The sequence below is a fragment of the Melospiza melodia genome, chromosome 3 (genome assembly GCF_035770615.1).
Source record: "Melospiza melodia melodia isolate bMelMel2 chromosome 3, bMelMel2.pri, whole genome shotgun sequence".
In the NCBI taxonomy this organism is placed as follows: domain Eukaryota; kingdom Metazoa; phylum Chordata; class Aves; order Passeriformes; family Passerellidae; genus Melospiza; species Melospiza melodia.
Window position 1 is genome coordinate 4465017 of NC_086196.1, and position 22170 is coordinate 4487186.

Consider the following 22170-nt stretch of genomic DNA (forward strand, 5'->3'; position numbering starts at 1 on the left):
TATCATTTATATATATATATTTATTATTTCTTACTTTTGCCCAATTAGCAAATATTTAGCCACACTTTGCTTGCCAGGTGTGTGTTGAAGGCTGGGTTTTTTTCAAAGTTTCAGCCAAAATAGCTCATATTTCTGAGAGCACCTTTTTTCCTTAACCTAATCATGGCCAGATTGAAGCTAAACAAAAAGTCACTTTCCCCTCCCAGTACTCTGGAAATCCTTGAAAAGCAGTGGTGCTTTTTTTCTTACTGGAAGAGGGACTTGGAACTGGACAAAATTTAACCTTGCTGTTGAGATGGACTTTTTATACTCTCAGTGAAAATTTGGCCAATTCATAGAGCCTTGGATAAAAACCAAGCCAGCTGCAGTTCACATGTGCTTGCCAGAGGCCAGCCAGAGATTGCAGGCTTTGTTCTCTAGTGAGTTCATGAGCATGGGACATGCTCCAGGACTTGGAGTGGGACTTCCCTAAACTTGCAATTCCTAACTGCTTCAGGCCAAAGCAGCTTTAAATCCAGATCCTTGAAAGTACAGATTTTCAGGTTGTTTTTATTTTTTAACTGCTTGTTTCCAGTCTACATGAAGGACATCAGTTGAACTACATTCAGTGGAGGTAAGACATGCAAGAGGAGATAATTTGGAAAAGTAGACTTGGAACAGACAAAGGGAATTCTGGCAGAGAACTGGAGGAACCTGAAGTCTGTGAACACTGAGGTGGGAATCAGGGGATGGAGAGGAGACTAAAGCACAGCAAAGCATGGAGGCAACTGGAAAGTGGTGTGTGGGAAAAGGATGTGAAGGATTTCATTTTGGCCTCTTTGCATGTTATTCTGAGCTCATTTAAGAACACTTTAGCTCACTCAGGTGGTCTTCCCATCCATTACTGACTCCTTGGTAAATAAACCTGGCTATGAAGACAGAATCATGCATTTCTTTCTGATACTGTCATGATGAATATTATAAAAAAGTGCCAAAGCTTCACAAAATAAAGCATTTGTTGAACACCTTTAAAATGCAAGGAACAGCCCTGCCATCATATTACAAACAGAAAACCAGAGTCTAGAAGTATTTCCTGATTATTCAATCCAAGAAGTACATTGTACCAGGTATAGTGATGTGTGCATGTTCATTATGTGTTGCCTTCTCCAGCAGCTGCAAATCCTAAATTCTTCTGCAAACTAGGCTTAATTTAGGTCAGGCACCTAAGGAATAAGGGAAGCTTATAACTGCATGTGGCAAGATTTGACCTGAGCTGAGAAATAAGAGAGGGATGAGAACTGCAGCCTGGCAGACCTTTATTCAATTATTCTGCAGCATCATTTGATCCCAAAATTACTCCAAACTTGGAGGGTTCAGGAGTACTCCTTCCTTTCCAGGATGTCATATAATTTGGAAAGGACTTTTTTTTTTTTTTCTTAAACTTCACATTTGTTCTACTATTAAAAAAGGAAAATGAAGTCTCTGTTTACTTCAGCTGAGCCTGGTGTGGCCCATGCTGTAAGGCCTGCGGCGCTGCCATGCCCACCCTTGTGCCCAGACTCGCTCTTCCAACAGGCACGTGCTTGTCTCTCTGTGGCTGCAGCTCCCATTCCTGGCTTCTGCAGGGCCAACTCATGGGCTGCCCAGGCTTTATTGCAGTGCCCCATCCTTGGTGATGGGACATGTCCCAGTTCACACCTCTGCTTTCATGTGTGTTTGTGCTGCCAAGAAGGATTGTTAGTTTTAAACAGGCTCTGACAGCAGCGGCCAGCATTCCAAAGGGAAACACAGGATGAGCTAGCGACAGCAGCCGCTTGGCATTTCCAACCCTGCAGTGCAAAAGGGGATGTGTTCTAAGCACTGAGACTTCTTGAATCTCTTGTGATTTTGTCAGGAATACAATTGAAAGTATCAGGATACGTACGCACAATCTCTCATTACTGTTTTAACTTAGAAAACAATACCATATCCTGTGCCAACAGAACTACTATGGGTTATGCAGAATTATTTGTCAGCTCTTTGGAATACCTTTCCTTTTCTGGACAATAAAATCACCATTTCTCCATCTTCCACAGAACTTCTATTTCTTTGTCTTTAAACACTGTGTGAACCAGGTTATTCACCTATGACTACAACCAAGTCCTGCTACAAGTGTGGCATTCCCGAAAAAAGTATTTCTGCATTTTGATTTATCTCCCCTGGCTATAAAAACAGTGTGTGCTTTTAAAGTCTTTTTAACATCTCTCAGTATGTGAACATACTAATGCAATCCTTTGTGATAAACAGGAATTTATTAAAGCATCCTGATGTCAAACCAACTTTTTTTATACCTCGTGAGACAAAAAGTGAAGACTTCTTAGTTTATAGAAGCCAAAACATACTCATAGATTATACAAATTAAGGTAAAATTTTTATAGCCTGTTTATCATGAAAGAGTTTAAAAGACTTGGGTGCAAACTAGCTTAAAGGCAATGCCATTTTCTGGACCTATAGTGTTTCTGCTAAAAGTGCAATAGGACACTGTAGGAGATGCAAATGCCTGTTAAACCGTGACAGCCTTAAGCAGTGACTGTAATGCATACAGCATGAAAAGCAATTTAACTTAATACCTCAGTTCAGGTTTCAGCCTTGAGAAATCTGCATGTTCTATTTGTGCTTAATGATGTTGTACAGCATTCGATACTTTTTGGGATCATTACAGTGTCAACTCTCCCATCTTGGCCAACTGGAAATTAAATTCTGTTTTCCTTGTGATCCCAACTGGATGAAATAGTTGCAGAGCTGAATAAAGCCAGGGTCTGGTTATATCCAGAAATTCAAAACTGCTTTGACAATTTCAGCCTCTGTGAGTGCCCCTAAAGAAGACAGGGAAGGAGGGTCTTGGTGTGGAGTGTGGGAGCCAACAAGTGTAGTGGTGACAAGATCTGCTGGTGCCCATGGTGCGCTGGACTTATTCCTAACATGGAAAGGCACTTCAAAAATATGGCACTTTAGGGTGGAACCCTTCTCCTGTTCCTTTCTCTGTAACCTCTGCCTGCAGACTGGTGTGAGACATGGGCCATCTCTGGCTCCACCTTGTTCCTAGGGCAGTTCAGAAATGTCCTAGGACCAAAGCTGAGAGCAGACATCCATGTACCCAGCCAGTGCCTTTGGCATCAGGCAGTCATGCTGGTGCTATAAATCTTCAAATCTTTTCCAACCTAGCCAGGTGAAAAGCAGCACTGGGAACTCCTTGAGGGCATGGAATTGTGGGAAAAGTAAAATATCTCTGGTCTTTCTCAGGCCAGGAGTTGTTGAGGCTGTGTCTCCTATTTCTCATCCCAGTGACTGGGCTTTGATGCCCTAAAGTAGGCATAACTCTGCAACTCGTTGCTCATCCATGCTTCAAAGCACCAATGAAGCCCAGCCCACCCTACAGAGAGAACACCACATCCTGGATACTTTGCCAACAAGCCAAGTGGGTTTTAGGACCTACCACTCTGAAACTGGTTGTACTGGCAGCCCATGGTGATGCCTCTCACGGGCTGTGATGGTGGGACGGGGATTTGAGGGGCCTATTTTCTGCAGAGGTTTTGTGGGGAGCCCAACAGTTTTGATCAGCAGCTCTGTCACTGCACAGACAGAAAACTGGCAGCAACTTCTGCCCCTGAACATCTGCATCCTCTCTAGATTCTCTGGGCCTGTCAGGCAAACAGGTTGAAATGGCTCTGGTTTGAATTAGTCACACAGGGAATACAAACACAGACATCAAAATGTCCTTCGAAAACAGAGTTCCCACCGAAGATAAAAGGCTGTGGAATAGTTTGTACAAGCCTAACTAATGGAGCTTTCACATCACAAATATGACCCAGGAACAAGTCACTGTTTTTCAGGGCATTGCCTGGCCTTTGCCTTTACTCAAAGCCATGCCAAGTGCCAGTCAGTGAAGGAGCAGGCTCTGGCACAGGCAGGAGGGAGGGAGATCCATCTCAGATGTCCAGCATAGACTTGACAGAGTAGTTTGGTTGGAAGGGACCTTAAAGACCATCTAGTCCCAAGCCACCTGCCACGGGCAGGGACATGTTCCACCAGCCCAAGCAGCTCAGAGCTCAACAGCTCTTTCAACAGCAACACCTCCTTCCAGCCCAACAGCAACAGACCCCTGCCTTTCCACTGGCCCCTGCCCACCACATGCCAGTCCTCTAAAGGAGAACATATTACAAGGACGTGGGTGCCAGTGGTCAGTCAGCAGTTTATCAGGCTGAAAACAAATAGGGGAATCCTTCAGTTCCAGAAGAATGAAGGAAACACAAGATTTGCATCAGTCTGAAAAGTATTGAAGGATTCATTAGAAAAAAGGGACTGCAGTCAGCCCAGAGTAAGGCTGCAGATCTGGGACTGAAACTGGACAGGTGAGAGAAATATTCACCATGCTAACAGGGAAACTGGTCCCCACACAGGAAACAAATTTTCCCTGGAATCACTCAGATGTGGTCATGCCTGACTAGAGGTGATGTTTCTAATATTTGTTTCAGATTATTGTTCCTTTTCCTTCTCAGAATATGCTGTGTTTTTCTTGTGTGACTTTTGCTATTATATAAACTAAAGTAACAATTTCTTCTTTTGTCTTATGCCCAGCAAATTGGGCAGCACACTTCACTGGGACCACAGAGCTCCAAACTGATGAGGCAGGCATGAAAATGACAAGAGAAACCCCACTGTGTTTGCTCCAAGCCCAGCCACCAGAGCCACTGTGCTAAAAAGTGACCTAGAATTGCAGGTTAGGACCAAACCCTGGTTCCCATATTTAGAATGGAAAAGCATTTATAAAGCAGGTGCCAAGATCTTGAACCTGTTAGCTGTTTTCTATTGAATATTTGAAATTTCTGTCCTTAAATGTTTTTATTTGGAGGTGGGTATGGGAAAAGTCTTTTTCCACTTTTAACACTAAGCCAAAAATCCCAAACCTTCTCATGGTCCTCTTCATTATCCAAACACAAAATAATTACCTCTCTCTCCCTTGAAGTAAGTATAAACATTCTCTGCAAGCTAAAATGCCAAAACAATCAGGGGCAAACTTTTAAGTACTAAAGGAAGTTTTACAGGTATGCTATATTTGACTGAAATGAGAAAAAACAAGTATTACAGCAAAATGCTTCAGAGGAGTTAGCAAAGGATTGCATCTGGGTGGAGCCCTCATGTCCTCCTCAGCCATTTCTTCACTCCAGTATCATGCAATGTTTTGTCACTTCACTTGTGCTCTCCATCACGTAGGTTAATGCTTGCTCAGCTGAATTCTTCCCCCAAAGTAAACACAAGGATTTCATTGTAGAACTAGCATTTAGTGGTCTTGCAAGTTTTACACACAGCTTGTGTATATGAACAGAGTGGTATTTGTGGGAGGGAAACAGCTCTTATCAGAGGCACTGATACAGCTGGGCAAAGGCAGTTTTTGAACATAAAGGTCCTTCTGAGATTTAACACATCACTACAACTTTGGTGGCATTGCTACCAAGAAATGCTTCAGGTATTTGTTTGCAATACTTCTTCCCTGCCCCTGGGTCTGTCCACCCTCTGCCAGTGCTGTCAGGCCAGGGCCTGCTGCCACTGAGGCCAATTCCTGGGCAGAAGCTGGTCCTGCTCACTAATGAACATTAATGAGCAGCAAATGGTGCACGTGCTCAAGGGCAAAAAGCTATTGCCACTCGACTGACTTGGTGGTGTGTTGCACTGGAACAAGCACAGATCAATCCCAACACATTTCTGGCTGCATGGGAAAAAAGACAAAGTTGTTTTCTTTCAGCTGACTGCTTCTCACACAAGTCCTTCCATCGGGGACTTAAAACCACACTTGTAGCCTTTGTTTAAACAGCTCCCAATTATAAACATGAAAGTGCAGAAAAAATTGAACAAGCAGACAGGACAGAAAAGTTGAATGAGCATTGGCTCTTCTTATTTTAATGAAGAAATATTTCAAGTTAATATCAGTGCATATTTAGAAATAGCATGTGATACTCCCAATGCCAAATACGTCAGCAAATTACAGTTTCAAAACTTTATAAATTAATGGCAAGGAAAAAAAAAGATTAACATAGAGAATAAGGTTCAAAATAAACATCCTGTTTGTTTGCTGCACTGTGTCAATTATATTCCTGGTACTTAAACAGTAAGAGAGATCCAATATTTCATGTAATTAGGCTCTCCAAAATAGCAGTTATTTTCCTACAAATGAATTAAGCATTTTGCATTTATTTTTGATGTATAATTAAATGTTATTCTTAGCTGTTACAAAGAAATTTAGCCATGTCAGAATAAAATTTCATTCCATGACTGAAAAAACACACTAACATAGGAACGTTGCCTTCTCATTATACCCACTGGTAACAGTCAGCTGAGAATAGGAAGAACTACATGTAAGCACATTTGGCTGTTACATAAAATGGCTTTTTTTTTTTTTTTTTTGTCTCACAGCCTCATAACAATACTGTTTTTCAACATTGTTCCCAGTCATTGTTTTTAAAATGGTTCATCAACATATCCTGAATCAATCACCGATATAAATAACTCCAGTGACAAAATCCATTATGGAAGGACACAGAACTGCAAACTGAAAGTTGTACTGAATGATTTTAAGGTGGAACTGTAATTCCTCTGTAATACTCTGTTGAAAACAAAAACAAAAACAAAAACAACCCCACACAGTAAAACCTTTAATCAACTGGCAATGGTGGAATCTGAAAAACTGAGATATAATTCTAAGAGATGTTTAACAAAGCAAGACAAATCATACTGAAGCTAGAAAAAGATGCACATTTAAAGCTTGCAAGTGTGATATAAAAATATTCTCTAGTTTTTAAATTTTGATACAGGAGTCCAATTCCCTAATGGAAGAAGATAAAATACATCTTCTTTCCTACCCCATTGGTGTATATATAGACTATTCCCTAGAATCAGGAAATGGCTTTCCCCAACAATGATACCAGCCTTGGGAATCTCAGACTTTCATAGAGTTTGTTGATTTTGCTTTTTAAAGTATATTTTCAAGCAGGTGAAATACTGATAAGATATGCATTTCATTGATTATTATCTACTGTGCAAACCATATATATCAACCCCATAATTTCAACCTAAGTGCAGTCTGCATGGCCTAGAATGACTCAAATCTAGTGGGATACTACAGCACAGAGAGGACTGCTAGCCTATGGAACACCAGGCTAGATCAGGTCAGTGGGAAAGGCACACACGCTCCAGATTTACCAGGAACACCTGGAGGTTCCTCGTTACAGTGATTCCATGCACTTCTCAAACAACAAGGTTTGCTTCCAGAAAATCGTGAGGTAACGGGAAACTTCTGCTTATGGCACATACACGTGGAGGAGGAGTGTGAGCTCAGCTGAATGCTCGTGGTGAGAGGGGTAATGCAGACACAAGGGAGGCTACAGGGGTTCTGGCCAGAAACAAAAACTTCACATTTCCTTACACTGCACACATTCCTTATGCACAAACGTGAGGTGCGCAAAAGAAGCTGTTTGCTCGGTACCATTTAATGTTTTTGCATATGTAAAATAATCACCTAATACTGCAATATAATCAAAAGTCATGCACTAGATAAACAGAGCTTCTTCCCCATGAACAGTAGTTCTCAGGAACATTTTATGCTGCTTCTGGTAACATCTCATGATTTGCCAGCTTACACAGTCCCTTTTAAAGAACACAGTATTTAGTGAAAACTGAAGAGTAAAATTAAGGAAAAAAAGGAAAATTTTGATTTTAGTTGCGATACAGCTGGGATAGATGCAACTGAGCTGCTGTAATGCACCAAAGAGTAACAAAAATTCAACATGAATATCAGAAGAATAAATATATACCCTAAATTAATCTCTGTAAATACATTCACAGGTCCACATAAGACACCCTTATGCATAACTCATACTTTTTCAAATCTGCAGAGGGAGATAGATGTTAGCTCACGGGGAAAGCAATTTATCATATGACTCGGTTTATCTGTCATTATTCCAGCAAAAATCAGTAGCAAATTTGAAAATCTACATTTATTTTCCCCAGACCAACCACACAGAGGCTTAAGTCACAAAATCTATTATTTCCAATATTCGATCAATAAGGCTTTATTTACACTTTTTTTCTATAAAGTCAGGAAAAAATTTGGTGTAATGTGCAAGAAAAGACTGCACATTTCACTGATTGGAGACTAACATCTGCTTATGGTTTAATGCTAACCCACAGGCAGCCAATTAAAGTTCCATATATCCATGTTTTTACATATAGTTTCCTTCCTGATTCTGTCAGAAGCATACTAGCAGTCAGGCCACCTAAAAACAGCAAAGATGGCAAAGTTTTCTTGAGGCTTAGTTTGGAATGAACACTTTTCCCAGGGAACTTATTTCTTCTTTTAGAATCCTTTGCATCATAAAATTCTATTAGTAACCTATAAGCAGAGAAAAAGGAGATGGTCAGAGTCAGACAGTAACACATTTTAAGCAAACTTACTTTCATCCAGTAACTGCTTCTAACCAAACATTTTTAGTAAATGACTTCATAATATGTAGCAGCTCCTCTGTAACAAGTTCAAACAATAAGTACACCTTACAAATATGATGCATGTCAAAATACTCAACCTGAACCCTTGGAAGCATTAAGGCCATATTTTCCTTGTGGACCAACCGCGACAGTGAATATAAAAATCGACAAGAATTGATTTCATTCAGCATTTAGCAAAAAAGTCCAGAGCACTGTACAATATTATATGAAAAAACAATACACTGAGCACCAAAGGAGGAGGAAGTATCTTCATAAAATAAATTAATAAATAACAAGGACACCCAATACACTGAATATATTGGAAGCTAAACATGCAAGATGCTGAGTTAGTGGCTTAGTAGTAACCTTTTTCCTCCTAGTTTTTAAAAACAGTAATAAACGGGTCTGGAAATTCTGAGGTTTTGTTTTAACTATATCTAAATTTGCCTGACAGACTATTTGGTCCCAGGCAAGATGTTCCAGTGAACAGGAGCTTACAATGACACATGGATGATTCAGTTTTGTTCCCTTTCACTAGATAACTAAAGGGACAGACATTGGACAGCCTTTTATTTTACGTATCAGCTACTTGTCTATTTAAATTAAATTCAGACTTTCTATTTTTCAAAAGTAGTGATCCTAAATGTCTAAGACACTTTAATAACAATGTCATGTTTACAGATAGTCATGTTAACTTCATGAATTCAAAGTTCTCAAGAGAAATGAATACATTTTTTATTTCCATGGAGTGTGAGACTGGCAGAACAATATCAAAGAACCAGGGAAATTTCTGTCTCACTCAAAGTATTCAAGGATTTAGAAAGTAAACAGATTCACCTCCCTTAAGCAGGACTTCAGATCTGGCAAATTAAACCATCATCTCTCAAAGAATACTTAAATCCTACATTTAGACACAAAGTCCTTCTGGAGAACAAGGCCCCCCGGGATCTGCTGCATATACTCACTAGTGACCTTATCTGGAGATGTTGGAGGAAGCCAGGCACTTAACTTCTGCCACAATTCAAAAATGGACAAATGAAACTTCTACTTCACCTTGTTTCCCCAGTGAAGGTAGGAATTTTGGGGTTAACTGTGTTTTTATCCAGTCGCGGTCTGGATGAAAGATTTGTAAACAATATTGGCAGAAGAGATTAGATCAAGACCTGCCCCTCTATCACTCCAACTTAACACTGATTACAAGGGCAGAATCACACAGCTTTTTCTTGCTTGCCTACCACAGGCATCTTACATTCCTGCACAGGACTTGACTACAAGAAGATGAAAGGGGAGTATTCAGATGAATGAGTCTTGCCTGGAACATGGACTCACACTTCTTCAATCTAAAGAAGGACAAAACCTTCTCAGCAAAAGGTTTAACCACAAGGCCACATTATATTGTATTATAGTACATTAACAGGAGTACCAACATCACCCCTTTTCAGAGAGCCCTATAGCAGGCACCACTTGGAACACAGAAATCATGGGTATATTTATTAGTATAAAAGCAATAAGACAGAGTCTTGAAATAGAAAGTTCTCTGTATTTCTACTCACTTATCCTTTATTTCAAAACGCTCATGAAGCCACCTCCTCATATACATCTGCTCTTCTGGAATGTCCTTCAGATCAATTCGGTCAATGAAAATATGAACTCTTGGGCATTCCTTACAAAGAAACTCTAAGAAGAGAGGAAAACAACATGACTGAGTTACAAAAACACTGAGTTACAAAAACACAAAATACACAAAAAAAAATCTGACTGTAAGTGCCTTGGAAGCCCAACTTCAGTGCTCAAAAACCTTCCCTCCTTATGTTTGGATCCTGAGCACTTCACTGAACTTAGAAACCATCTGGCCTCACCCTTGAAATGGTGGACCACTATCATGCACAGCATGGAAGAACTGTCCAAATATGCACCTTGTTAACTGTAAAAGGCTGTGCTTGAAAATATTGCCCTCTACTTAGCAGCAATCTACTCACTCAATAGTGTCAGATACAGTAACTTTGATGTCATAAATACTGCAATTTTGCTTAAAGTTAGTAATCCTCCTTGCTTGTCCTTTTAAAAATCTAAATTTAGTTTGCTGCTGAATGACAAAATTGGAATTATAGTGATTTCCCAAAGCATCTCCAAGAGAAAGTATGCTTCAGTTTAAGCAATAATCTGTAATTAAAAAGTGTAATAGGATAAAAGACTTAGAACAAAATGCTGTTTTCTATATTGTATCCCTTCCTTTTTTTTTTTTTCTGTCTCACAAAGCCTGAGACAACCCTATTGCCTCCCCCCTGCCCCCAAATGCTATCAATTTATCCCTAGACAAACTTACCAAGCAAGCATTAAGGACAAACAAAACTCCATTACTCAAATGGCCTTGTGGGATTTCTTACAACTAACAAGTGGTAAAAATACTGGGCATGATTACTGTAATATACTGCATGTTGTAAATGTGAAATCCTGCACAGTGTGTATTGGTAACCATTCACATTTATCAGTAGCAAGGGGAATGGCAGTAACCACAGTAGCCCCGGACAGAGATTTGCATGATGTGAGGACAGAAGTCCTCAGAAATTTGGAGAGGAATCCTATTTTGAAAAGAGACCAGAAGTGCCTTCCTACAATACATGCAGGCAACAAATGTAACACAGACTGGGTGGTCCCTTTAGGTTGTTGACATTTTTCGGACAGCAGTGCAGATGCACAGAAGACTTTGACCCGTAACTGTAAGGGGTATCTGGAGGAATGAATCTGCAAATAAATTGTTACAGCATGTACATCTTTATTGTTGTCTGCCAAAGCAGATATCCCCCATTTGTTTTTCATCTTTACAGGATTATTGATTTGTAAGGACTCTGCTGTAAAAACAGTCCTTATCACATACTAGAAATTGCCTTGAGGAATTTTAAAAGCCTGTTCATGCAAATGTGTGTGTGTACTTGCACAGGGGGAGGAAAGGAGAAGAGATAAAGAGATCCCTAAGGTCTAGAGGCGCTTGGATGCAGAAATCTGTAAGGTGCTGTGTGGCTGTGTCCGGACGTCGTGCACAGAGCCCACAGCATAAAGGGAGAACACGGCCCCACAGCATCAGCTGGGGAGCTGGATGAGGGCTCCATCCAGGCACGAGTCTGCCTCTTGGCCATGGAGCAGCAAGCAGCTCTTGCCAAGTAGAACCTTCTGGTAGAACCTTCTCCCAGCTATTAGATGGCAGTTAAGTATATAAGATGGCAAGTTAAGGACCTGGAGTCTGGAATGATGGTACATGTAGACATTTCCTTCAGATTTATGTGCAGTGCTTTTACTAACCACAAAGAAATCTATATTATCTGAAAGAAATTTTTTTTCTCTTGCTTTAATGTGAAGAAGGGATTTTGCGGGGCTGTTTCTCTAAAGATACTATCCAGGCCACTACATGAAGGTCAGTGACTATATGGGCACCCTAAAAGCATTCTATTAATATCTTAAAGTGACAGATGCATTATCCATGTCTTAAATGCTTATAATGTTCATGATGTACAAATCCTCTTTTGAGTGGCATTACCTATTAAGTGGAACATTCTAATCATATGCAAAACTATCTAGAAAACAAATGCTTGGAAGCCAGATGATCTGGTCTTTTCAGAAAAAGTAATAAGCTCCTATATAAAGCATCTATGGTATGCATATTCAGTTAGAGCTGAAGATTGAGCTTCAAAAGATACTTAAAAAATTCTGTGCATTGTGTAGTGTATGTTTCTTTTGCTTCATAGCACATGGGCTGTTCTGCATAGGAACAAATAAGTCCTTATTGATGTTACTTATAACTCTGTTATAAATTTTTAAGGAAAATTATAAACTAATCAAAACTCAAGACATAAGTATTTAAAAAGAAATGCTTTCCCCCACCAAAGCTGAAGTGTAGCAATTCTATAATTCTACTTAGAGAACAAAATCCCCTCCTCAAATACGTGAGTGCTGCTGCTGGCTTTCACCTCCGACCAAGTTCCAATGCAAGCTGATTCTTACCAGTTCCCACTCTGGTCTTCTTCAACTACTCTAAATTGAATCCCCATATGTGAAGGTCCTAAATTTTGTCATTATTTCCCACCTTTTATGAATCCCACTGCTTTTTCCAACAACCTCACCCTCCCTTTTGAGTCTGACTTAGTTTAGCCTCACTCAGGGCTGTGTGATCTGTACTTCAGGTACTACCCTGGGGAAGGTCATGATTCCCACACATTGATTCAAAGTCCTTTTATCCAAAGTCTGGATATTCAGGGCATCTGCAGATGACTGAAATGCATGCAGTCAGCCAAGTCAGTCAAATACTGACTAGTATTTAATTATCCAATTCATGTCAGTGTTTAATGCAACTAACCAATCTACAGTGTTACAGCAATCACATAAGAACACCATTGGATAAGGACAACATATTGGAGGTTGATTGTGAGAAGAAACAGCTGGATTTTATCACCATAACCTCCAAAAGTTTGTGGTGGTCCCATGACCCTTAATTAGCTTAACTCCCAAAAGACTTATGTAATTAAGCTAAGAAACAAAATCTTATTGAAGCAATTTATTATGCACAAATTACATCCAACTTCAGGGACACTAGCCCTTAAGGCCAACATCTGACAAGCTTTTCAGATTCCTAAACTTGCCAGAATTTGTTATAATTAACAGCAGGAACAAGCAAGCCTGAACTTTCCTTCAAGAGACAAAACAGAAATGCACATCATACATTACAAGCAAACATTATGTTGGGGATAGCATTAGTCAAGAACCCTGTACAATTTGGGTTAAATGAACACTAACAACTTCTGTGTGGGAGCCAAATGGACTGGCTTTCGTGTGGGACATAATTTCCTAATAAAACCTTCTATCCGGCTAAATAACAGATACAAGCACAAAATGTTTATAATGCTTCTAGTGACCAAGCACAGCAGAAAGAAGGAATTGAAAATTGTAATAAAGTGGATTAAACATTTTTTGTTATTGAACTGTGACACTGAACTGTATCCCTCCTTCGGTGAGACAGGATTCACACTAACACAAGGCTTCAGAGGGGGGACCAATGCAGCACTGGAATTAACAAATGAAGTGCAACAGACTCCAGGAAAGAAATTGAATCCAAGGAATTTTTAATTGCAAGCCAATATTTGGGGCTCCTACAAAATTCTACCAGCTCTCAACTGCTCACCTTCAAATGCCAATTAATTCTCTTTGGAATTACTAGCATTACCAGGGAAACTGGGGGAGGAGAGAAGCTCCGAAACACGGATTTTCTGTAAATGAGAAGGGACAAACAACATACTACCTTCCCCTTCTGAACCACATAAATTCATTCCACCACTCCAAATTATTTGCCTTGCCCCTTAAGAAAGTTGTGACAGCAGTGTTACACTTAAACAGATATTCCAGTTTTCAGTTACTAATGAAGTCTATTTTTATATGCACTTTAAATATGACAGCAATAAAGTAGCTCAGGTTTCAACCTCCTACACCGACTCTTCCACTGCAATGTAATTGTTGCCAAAGTCCTTCAAAATTAAGAACAGACAAACTGAGGCCTTCTGTCTACTTTGAGAGTCCTCAAGTCTCTCTGTTTTAATAATTTCAGCAATATTTGTGATAAACTGATAGTGATATCACAGGAAAAAGAAATCTGAATAATGTATATTTATTCTAAATAACTAGCATTTCAAATGTGTAAAAATCTCTTCAGTAAGAGAACATGGTATATTGTGATTTGTATAGTTTTACAGGCAAAGCCAGCAGAGTCACTCCTCTAAACTGTAGATTCTTTCCCCACTTCTTAAACTTCCATTAGTCTGGACTTCAGCATTCAGCTACCAAAGCAGTTTGTAAACTACGTAGTCTTCAAAGAAAGAAATCCCATCTCTCCACTTCCATTTACTTTGTACACGAAATTAACAATCAAACAGCAAAACAAACATAAATTGAAGTTCTGTGTTGTTTCTCAGCTTCATGCTTTCCATCATCCCAAGCTGAGCTGACAGGAAACTATTTCACGACTTGCTCTAACAAAATAAAGCATCAGTAGAGCAAAGCAGCACTAGACAGGAAAGCAAACATCCCGGGCCAGCGGAGCTTGGTCACAGGAATGGCCCCGGGCAGCAGCGGAGGAGCAGCACCTGCGAGTACCTGTGAGTAGTGAGGATGCAGCAAGTGTGGAGGGGATGCTGTGCAGCCCAGAATGAAGCTCACAGCCAGGAAACAAGCCTGCACTTGGGGAACAGAGCTCTCAGGAATGCTGCCAGTACCTTGTGCAAGGACTTACATGCACACAGAGATCAGTGCGCGCCTCCGTGCACAAGGGGCACAGTGTAAGGAGGGTACAGCTCAGGAGATGGGGGATGTTTTGAAGTGAGAAATGGCATGCACTTGCATCATTATTAGGCCAAGGTGCTGACCACGAAAACTGAAAAATCAGAGACAGTTTCTACTGGCAGTTGGGCAAGACTGAAAGTCAGAAAAAGCAACTTGTTCAGGTGGATGTAACACGAGGTGGATGTAGCTAAATTCGCTGTGGGGGCAGATTCAGAAGTGCCTCTGTACCAACATGAGAAGCCTAAATATGAGGTCATTACAAGAATTATTGGCACCTAGAAATCACTCCTTCCTGTAACACAGGCATCCTGGTGGGCTTGCAGGAGTGGGCAATGTTAGGAGACTACCAGGAATGACAGAAGAGGCTGTAAAAGTGAGGGTAGGGTGCTGTGCATGAAAGATTATATGAAGTATAATAGCTTTATATAATAAGGGGATAAAAGCAAAATAAAGTCCTTGTGGATAGAAAATCCAGATTCTACTAGAATATATATAAGATAAATAATAAAATTACTTCCAAGTAAGCTTAATAATAGTGAGCAGAAACTGTGAAACCAGACTGAGACCTCCAAGTTCAGGAATGATAGCAGGAGGCTGAGATTCTAGCTACCTTTATTGAACTGCATTGATACTTCAGCAGGATAAGCAGGGAAAAAAATCCCTAATAAACCCAAACCAAGATGACCCAAACAATTGGACAAAAACATCAGAGAAGAAAAAACAATATTTCCTGGAAGAACTAGTAAGTTAGAAAACCCACAAGAAAAGATGCTGTTGCTGGTGTGGTCTTGCTCTGCAACCACAATACAATTAATTTCAGAGCTGTAGAGAAAGAATCCAGCACAGAAATGCAGAATTCTTTGGGGTTGGCCTCTTCTCCCAGGCAACTAGTGACAGGGCAAGGGAAATGGCCCCAAGGCACAACACAGGAAATTCAGGCTGGATGGATATTAGGAAAACCTTCTTCACTGAAAGAGTGGTCACGCATTGGAACAGGCTTGCCCAGGGAAGTGGTGAGTTTGTAATCCCTGGAAGTGTTCAAAAAATAAGCAGATATGGCACTTTGTGATAAGGTTTGGAGGGTGTGGGTGGTGTTTGGTTGAAGTTGAACTTCATGATCTTAGAAGTTTTTTCCAACTTTAATGATTCTATGAATTAAAGGAAGTACACAATGGGAGGTAAGGCAAAGTGTCAAAACACCCTATAATATACAGTCCAAAAAAAGGCAACCTAGAAGCTATTAGAAAACTCACCAAATACCAAACCCCAGAAAAAACTTGTAATAGAAGCTTGCATAAAAGATGTGTAACACTGCAAAAGGAAAAGTCTGTGTGGGTCTGAAAGCAAGCTGTATGACTTTAATGGGAAAATCAAGGAGGCTACCATGATACTCATACCTTCTTCTCCCCTCTGAGGAATGGAAAGCTCATCCAAATAAGGAAAAACCACAAAACTACTCAGGCCAAATGTAAACATAAACTTAAGAGGACTGAAAATGAACTTGAAAAATGGAAATTTTAACTTTTTTCAGTATATTAAAAGCAATAAATTTGATAAGCCACTGGTAGGACTGCTGGATGACAAAAGTGTGAAGAGCAGCGCTCATAGTCAAGTATAAGCCCATGCAAAAGAAGCTCATATATCTGCTTGCATAATTCTTTATTGTTGAAAATGTTTGATTCCTACACCCACAGCATTCTTTGTACCAGATCATTCAAAGGAACTAGATCAATAAGTAAACAGACAGAAAATATTAGACTAAATATAAATAAACAAGTCAGATGTCAGGAAGTCACCAAGACCAGACAGCATTCATCCAGAAGCTCTCAAATGTGGAATTTAAAAACAAAGATGTGTAACCTATCATCACAAACAGCCATTGTGCCAGAAAAATTGAGAGTTTCCCTTCTACAAATGAGGACTTTAGAGATGATGCTGGGAAGTACAAAAATACAGACCAGAGTCTTACATCACTGGGTAAGATAATAGGTCTGTAACAAAATCACGCAGATAATCACAGTCTGTTGAAAAAGATTTGGTGGGGATTCTGTAAAGGGAAATCCTGTCCCATCAACGTGCTGGATTTCTACAACAGTGTCAAGGACCAGGTGGATAAAGGGGATTCACTGGACATGATATTTTTGAATTTTCATAAAGCTTCTGACAGGGTTCCACATTGAAGGCTATTAAAAAACTTAAGCTGCCACAGGATTAGAGGAAATGATGTTTTAAAGACTGAAAGCTGCTTAAAGGAGAGGAAGCAAATGGAAGGCCTTAGGGATGGAAAGGACTTGGCCACTGGGGTCCTCCAGGATCGATGCCAGGACTGGTTTTACTCTGTCTCATGACTGATGAGTTGAAGAAGGGAGCAAACTGTGAATGCTCCAGTTTTTCACATATCTTTCAGAAGACTCTGAGCTCTTTTGGGTAGTCAAATGTTGGCTGAACTTCAAAAAGCCCTCAAAGCTGAACAAACAGGGTAAAAATGTGGCAGCCAAGCTTCAGTGTAAACAAACATGGGGAAAAAAAATAACCGAAACCCTGATTACATGACGCTTAACTTGGAATTGGTGGTTACAATCCGGGAGTTGCTGACCCTTCCCTAAAATCATCCTCTCAGCAGCAACCCCAAATCCCCCAAATACTGGGCAGCTTGAGGAAGGACATCAAGAACAAGGCAAAGAGAGCCACTCTACTGATAAAGAATATGAATCCCCATTTTAAATATGGTGTGTAGTTCTGGTCTCTGCATCCGAAGGAGGATGTAGTGGACTCAGAGAAGGCCACAGAAAAGACCAACTAAAACATTTAAGGAGGAAAAGTACCTCCATTACAAAAAAGGAGACATGAAAAAAGTAAATTTTCAGTTTGGAGAAGGGAAGCAGAACAAAGGATATGACAGCTTTAAAAAATTATATATATATATATATATTTATTTATGTAAAATAAATCCTGAAGATGGCAGATAAGAACTATAGATCCACAAATCCTGAAAATTCAAGGGTAAATAATCATTTGCCTGTATCTTCCTGAAGATGCTGAGATCTAAAAAATCTTAGAAAATGGTATCTATAGTTTGCTACACTGATATTAACAATGGAGAGCAGCACAGTGTCATTGTAAGTTGTCTTGCTCTTCCAAGATGGTCTCTGATGAAGACCCACAGAACTTGCACATTATAGCTCACTGAAACAATCTTTTAGAGGCTTTAATGTGTTATTCTAACAGATGCAGTCTGGCCTTTGTACTGCTCTGTAACAATATGTGAATATTGTATGTTGGCTGAGTTAGCAGGAGGTTTCCTACAATAGTGTAACAGTTTTGATCAACAGGCTGTCAGGAGCAGAACCTGGATCAGATTAGGTCTCTGGATTACATCGAAAGGGTATCCCATCACTGGTAACTAAAAGTGAGCAAATTCAGGAGATATCTGCGTCTTTCCTGGAATATTTTTAAAGTGTCAGAAGTGAAAAAAAGGCAACAAAAAATACAAGGAGTGGACCAGTTCAAAACTATGCTCTCTATAGCAAAAAAACAGGATCTGTTAGGAACTATGCCAGTGCTGCTAGCATTGATGTTTTTGCCTTCCTTTCAGTCTGTTTTGATAACAGGGAACAGCACCACAGAGTAGAAGGAAAGGATTGTGATGCATAAAACCCCCAAAAATAAACACAGACTCTCAAAGCAGCAACATATTTTTGGCCAAATCTGACGGTGTGAAGAAGTTAAAGTTGTTTTTGTTATCCTCAGGGTTTAGATACACTTTTGCATAAGGATCAGGAGTTTCTTGAGCCTTTGTAAATAAATGGCTGCTTGGGGAGTGGAATGCTTCCTCTCACATGTGCACGAGGTCCAGGGTGCAGGGTAATTTTATGAATCTCCAGTGTAAATACTTTCAAGAGCCTCTTGTGTAGCAGAGGTTTCCTGATGACCATTTGTTTTCAAATAGAAAATTCCCAAAGGGAAGCTCCAGATGCTTACCTTCAGTAAAAGCTGCTTGGGAATAACTGAGATACACAATAATCTGGTTTATTATAATCAGAGAACACATGCCTGGGGCTCAGAAGGAGTTGCAAAGTTGCTCATTACCCCCACCAAGGGGGTGTGAGCACACAGACACAGTGCCCACAGGTGTCTGTAATTTGGGAAAAGTTAGACACATTTAGAATCACCTGAATGTTACATTCTTCCTTAGGCATCCAAGATTGTCTGATGGTGGAGACAAGAAACTGAGTTACAGGAATTCCAAACACAGCTGACATCTTTGTGTCCTTGTTTTCAGATGGATAAAGAAACAGAGGTGCTACTATGCTCAGACTGACCTTCATTTTCTCTGATGAACTACATCAAGGCTTTCATACACTCCCATAAACTGATGCTGCTCTTCAGTGACATGTTGTTTTTGACCAGAAGTACAATGTTCAATTCTTACAGTATGAAAGGTCTAATCTACATCCTTTCTCTGGTTACTCTAAAACAAATGACATTTACTCTTCAATATTCTTCCATGCAATAGAAGATGACAGCTAGCACAGATCTGAAAAGATTATTAGTAATTTCATAACTATAAAACTTCCTTTGGACTGTTTCATACTTCTGTTAATATTTATCAGCTTAATAATTTAGCGTTTTAATTCTTTCCTTGATGGTTACATCTGTATCCATGTGCTTGTTATCCTTCTTTGGACCTGGAGAGACAATGGATGTTAACAAATTTGGGCCACAGTCCAGACAAAGAATGTTTTCTATCTCTCCAGTTTATTTTCTATAGTCTTGTCTTTTCTATAGTCCCTGTCTAACTGGGTCCTAACAAAAGTACAAGCTTTTGGAAAAGTGTACTTTCCCCGAGGGAAGTTAGGCCAGTCTGACCTCCTCAAATTATACTGATCAAAGTGATGTACAGATTTTCAGAAATGCTCACATACACAGGCTTTCAAAGTGTTTGTTCTGGAACTGATATACAGCAGAGTCAATAACTCTCAAGAATTCCTCTGACTTCTTTAAGACAGAGTCTATATATACTTGCTATTTTTATTCAGTGTTTATCATTGTCACATGCTGCTATTTCACACACTCTTTCATCTACAATGGCCAGATAAATACCATCTGGTTACACTAAAGCCTTCAGGCAGAATAATAAAGATGTAGATGTGTACATAATGCTCTTTCAGGTGCAAGAATGATAACAGTTCCCACGTCCCACGAGACCTGCCTTTTAACACCAGACAAAGGTGGATGAACGTTTAGCACATTTATTCAGAAGGGGGGAAAACCACATTCTCATCCTTTCTTCCCAAAATTATTTCTGCTTTTCACTTGATGACAGTGTAGTAAAACAGTATCAACAAATTCAAAAGTTTCTTGTCCTCCTTTTCCCTTCTAAATAGTTGTTCCACGCTCCTTCCAGACTAGGATGTCCTTCAGCTGTGCTGCAGTGCCCATATGATTATTAGCATCTTATTCTAATGACCACAAATAAATAGTGCCTAGCAGCCTGGTCCTCCCCAGGCAGGACCATGGTGTTCTGGCACTAATGATCTGGACAAGCCATCTTCAGGAGTAGAGAGGGGAGAAATCTGTGGGAAATTGCTATTCTTTGGAAAGCTGCCAGGTGCCAGATTAACTTCCACCAGAAATGTACCAAGATCCAAACTTGTAATAAAGGGAATGAACAAATGGTAGGAAAAAAAAAAAAAATCCATCCATTGGTTACAGCTGGATGTGAAGCAACAGCAGAAAGCAACATCCCTGTGTAAAGCTAATCTAGTCTTAGTCACTGTTGAGGACTAATCAAATCTGATGTCTTCTAAAACAAACTTGCCACTGAAAAGTGCCAAAAAAATATCAACATGTGTAAGTAGTGACAAAAAGCTCAACACATTTGGAAGTATACAATTTGCCTGCTCTAAAATGGCACCATGTTATATCAGGTATGTTTGGCATATGTTTGGCGATGTTCTTATGGTGAAACCTATACTAGCTGTGTTTTAATCCTATTGAGCAAGTCAACAGTATATTTTAAATTGCTGGAATTAAAAAAAATTTAAAAAATTGAATTTTGCTAAGAAAGACTACTTAGACTAAAAGCTGCATACTACAAAATTTAAAAAGCAATTCACCCTTTCTTCAGATTTTTTCCCCGTTCACATTTTCCTAACAATTTCTCAGGCAAAGTGTGATAGCACTCCTCACACTAAAGTCACTAAAAAGTTCATTTTAATCCGTTTTGTTTACTACTGAACACAACAGCCAAGAGCTGATGATGTCCCAGGTAAGTGTGGGTTTTTCCTAAAATGGCATAGGCTCTTCTGAGGAATTGAGATTTATAGAACTGAAAGCAAAATGCATTTCAAGAAACACTGTATCTGTGTGGAATTCAGATTTCATTCACATGGGAAATGTCATAGTATGGGAAATAAAGTCCTCAAGTAAAGTTGTGTTTATCAGAAGTTTGTTTTCCATGCAATAAATTTCCATCAGTGTTGCTGGATTGAAAAAGACATGTCAACCTTATCTTTTAAAAATTACCAGGATTGCACTGCCATTTTATTCCGATGAGAATGAAAAACAAAATTCTCAACCAGCCCTGACACAAATATGAAATGTTCATATGAAATAAGATGTACTTTTCATGTGTGCATAACTCAATTTAGCACTGTGAAAGAGAAATAATGCTAAAAAATGTCACATGCATAAGTATGCCTAATTCATTTCTTGTTATGCTCCTGACAGACCAGTTGCTGGACTTCTGCATAACGAATGGTGAAATGATCTTGATCTCATACAACAGAAATTGTTTTTCTGTCACTTTGAGTCTGGAGAGCCCAAAAGAATGACAACTATGTTCCACCCTGTAATTCATAAAGTGTTCTTAATCTACTTAATTTATATTATATGAAATACATGTGACTGCCACAATAGCATGGAATGTGATGTTGATCTATCACGGATCTATCATTTATCTGCTCTGTAAGGGGTAACAGCTGGTTGGCTGCACTTCATTCTGTATTACTGCCTTATTTTTACCCCATGGCTGAGCCACTAATTACCCCAGCCCTAACTATAAGCCTGGCTGAAAGATATGCCTGGACTGCTGCCATGGAGGCTCCAAAAGGCTGGAAGTGGAGTGGCCACCCCAAAGCATCCGATTCCTGCCTGACACCAGGGAAATTCAGCTTGCTGGTTCCCCTTCCATAATTATATCATGCTTCATGCAAACCATAAGGTTCAATAGGTGAAGAGGTCTTGTAAGGAATTTGAACACTTGCCATCTTATCATTAGGTAATGACATTTTAATAGTTTAATTAACCATTAGGCAGTGAGAAGTTCAGCATGAGAATGGCTGAAAC

The 22170-nt window shown here is 39.7% G+C and overlaps 1 protein-coding gene across 1 annotated transcript in view; it reads right to left on the reverse strand.

The window, feature by feature from the left end:
- Positions 1-5885: 5885 nt before the first annotated feature.
- Positions 5886-22170, reverse strand: part of AGPAT5 (1-acylglycerol-3-phosphate O-acyltransferase 5) — a 55477-nt gene continuing 39192 nt past the window's right edge. Inside the window, exons 7-8 of the mRNA XM_063150713.1 lie at positions 10050-10173; positions 5886-8404 (exon numbers count right to left, since the gene is read on the reverse strand). Of these exons, the coding sequence (XP_063006783.1) occupies positions 8179-8404; positions 10050-10173 (350 nt within the window). The 3' untranslated portion in view covers positions 5886-8178. The remainder of the gene's footprint in view (positions 8405-10049; positions 10174-22170) is intronic.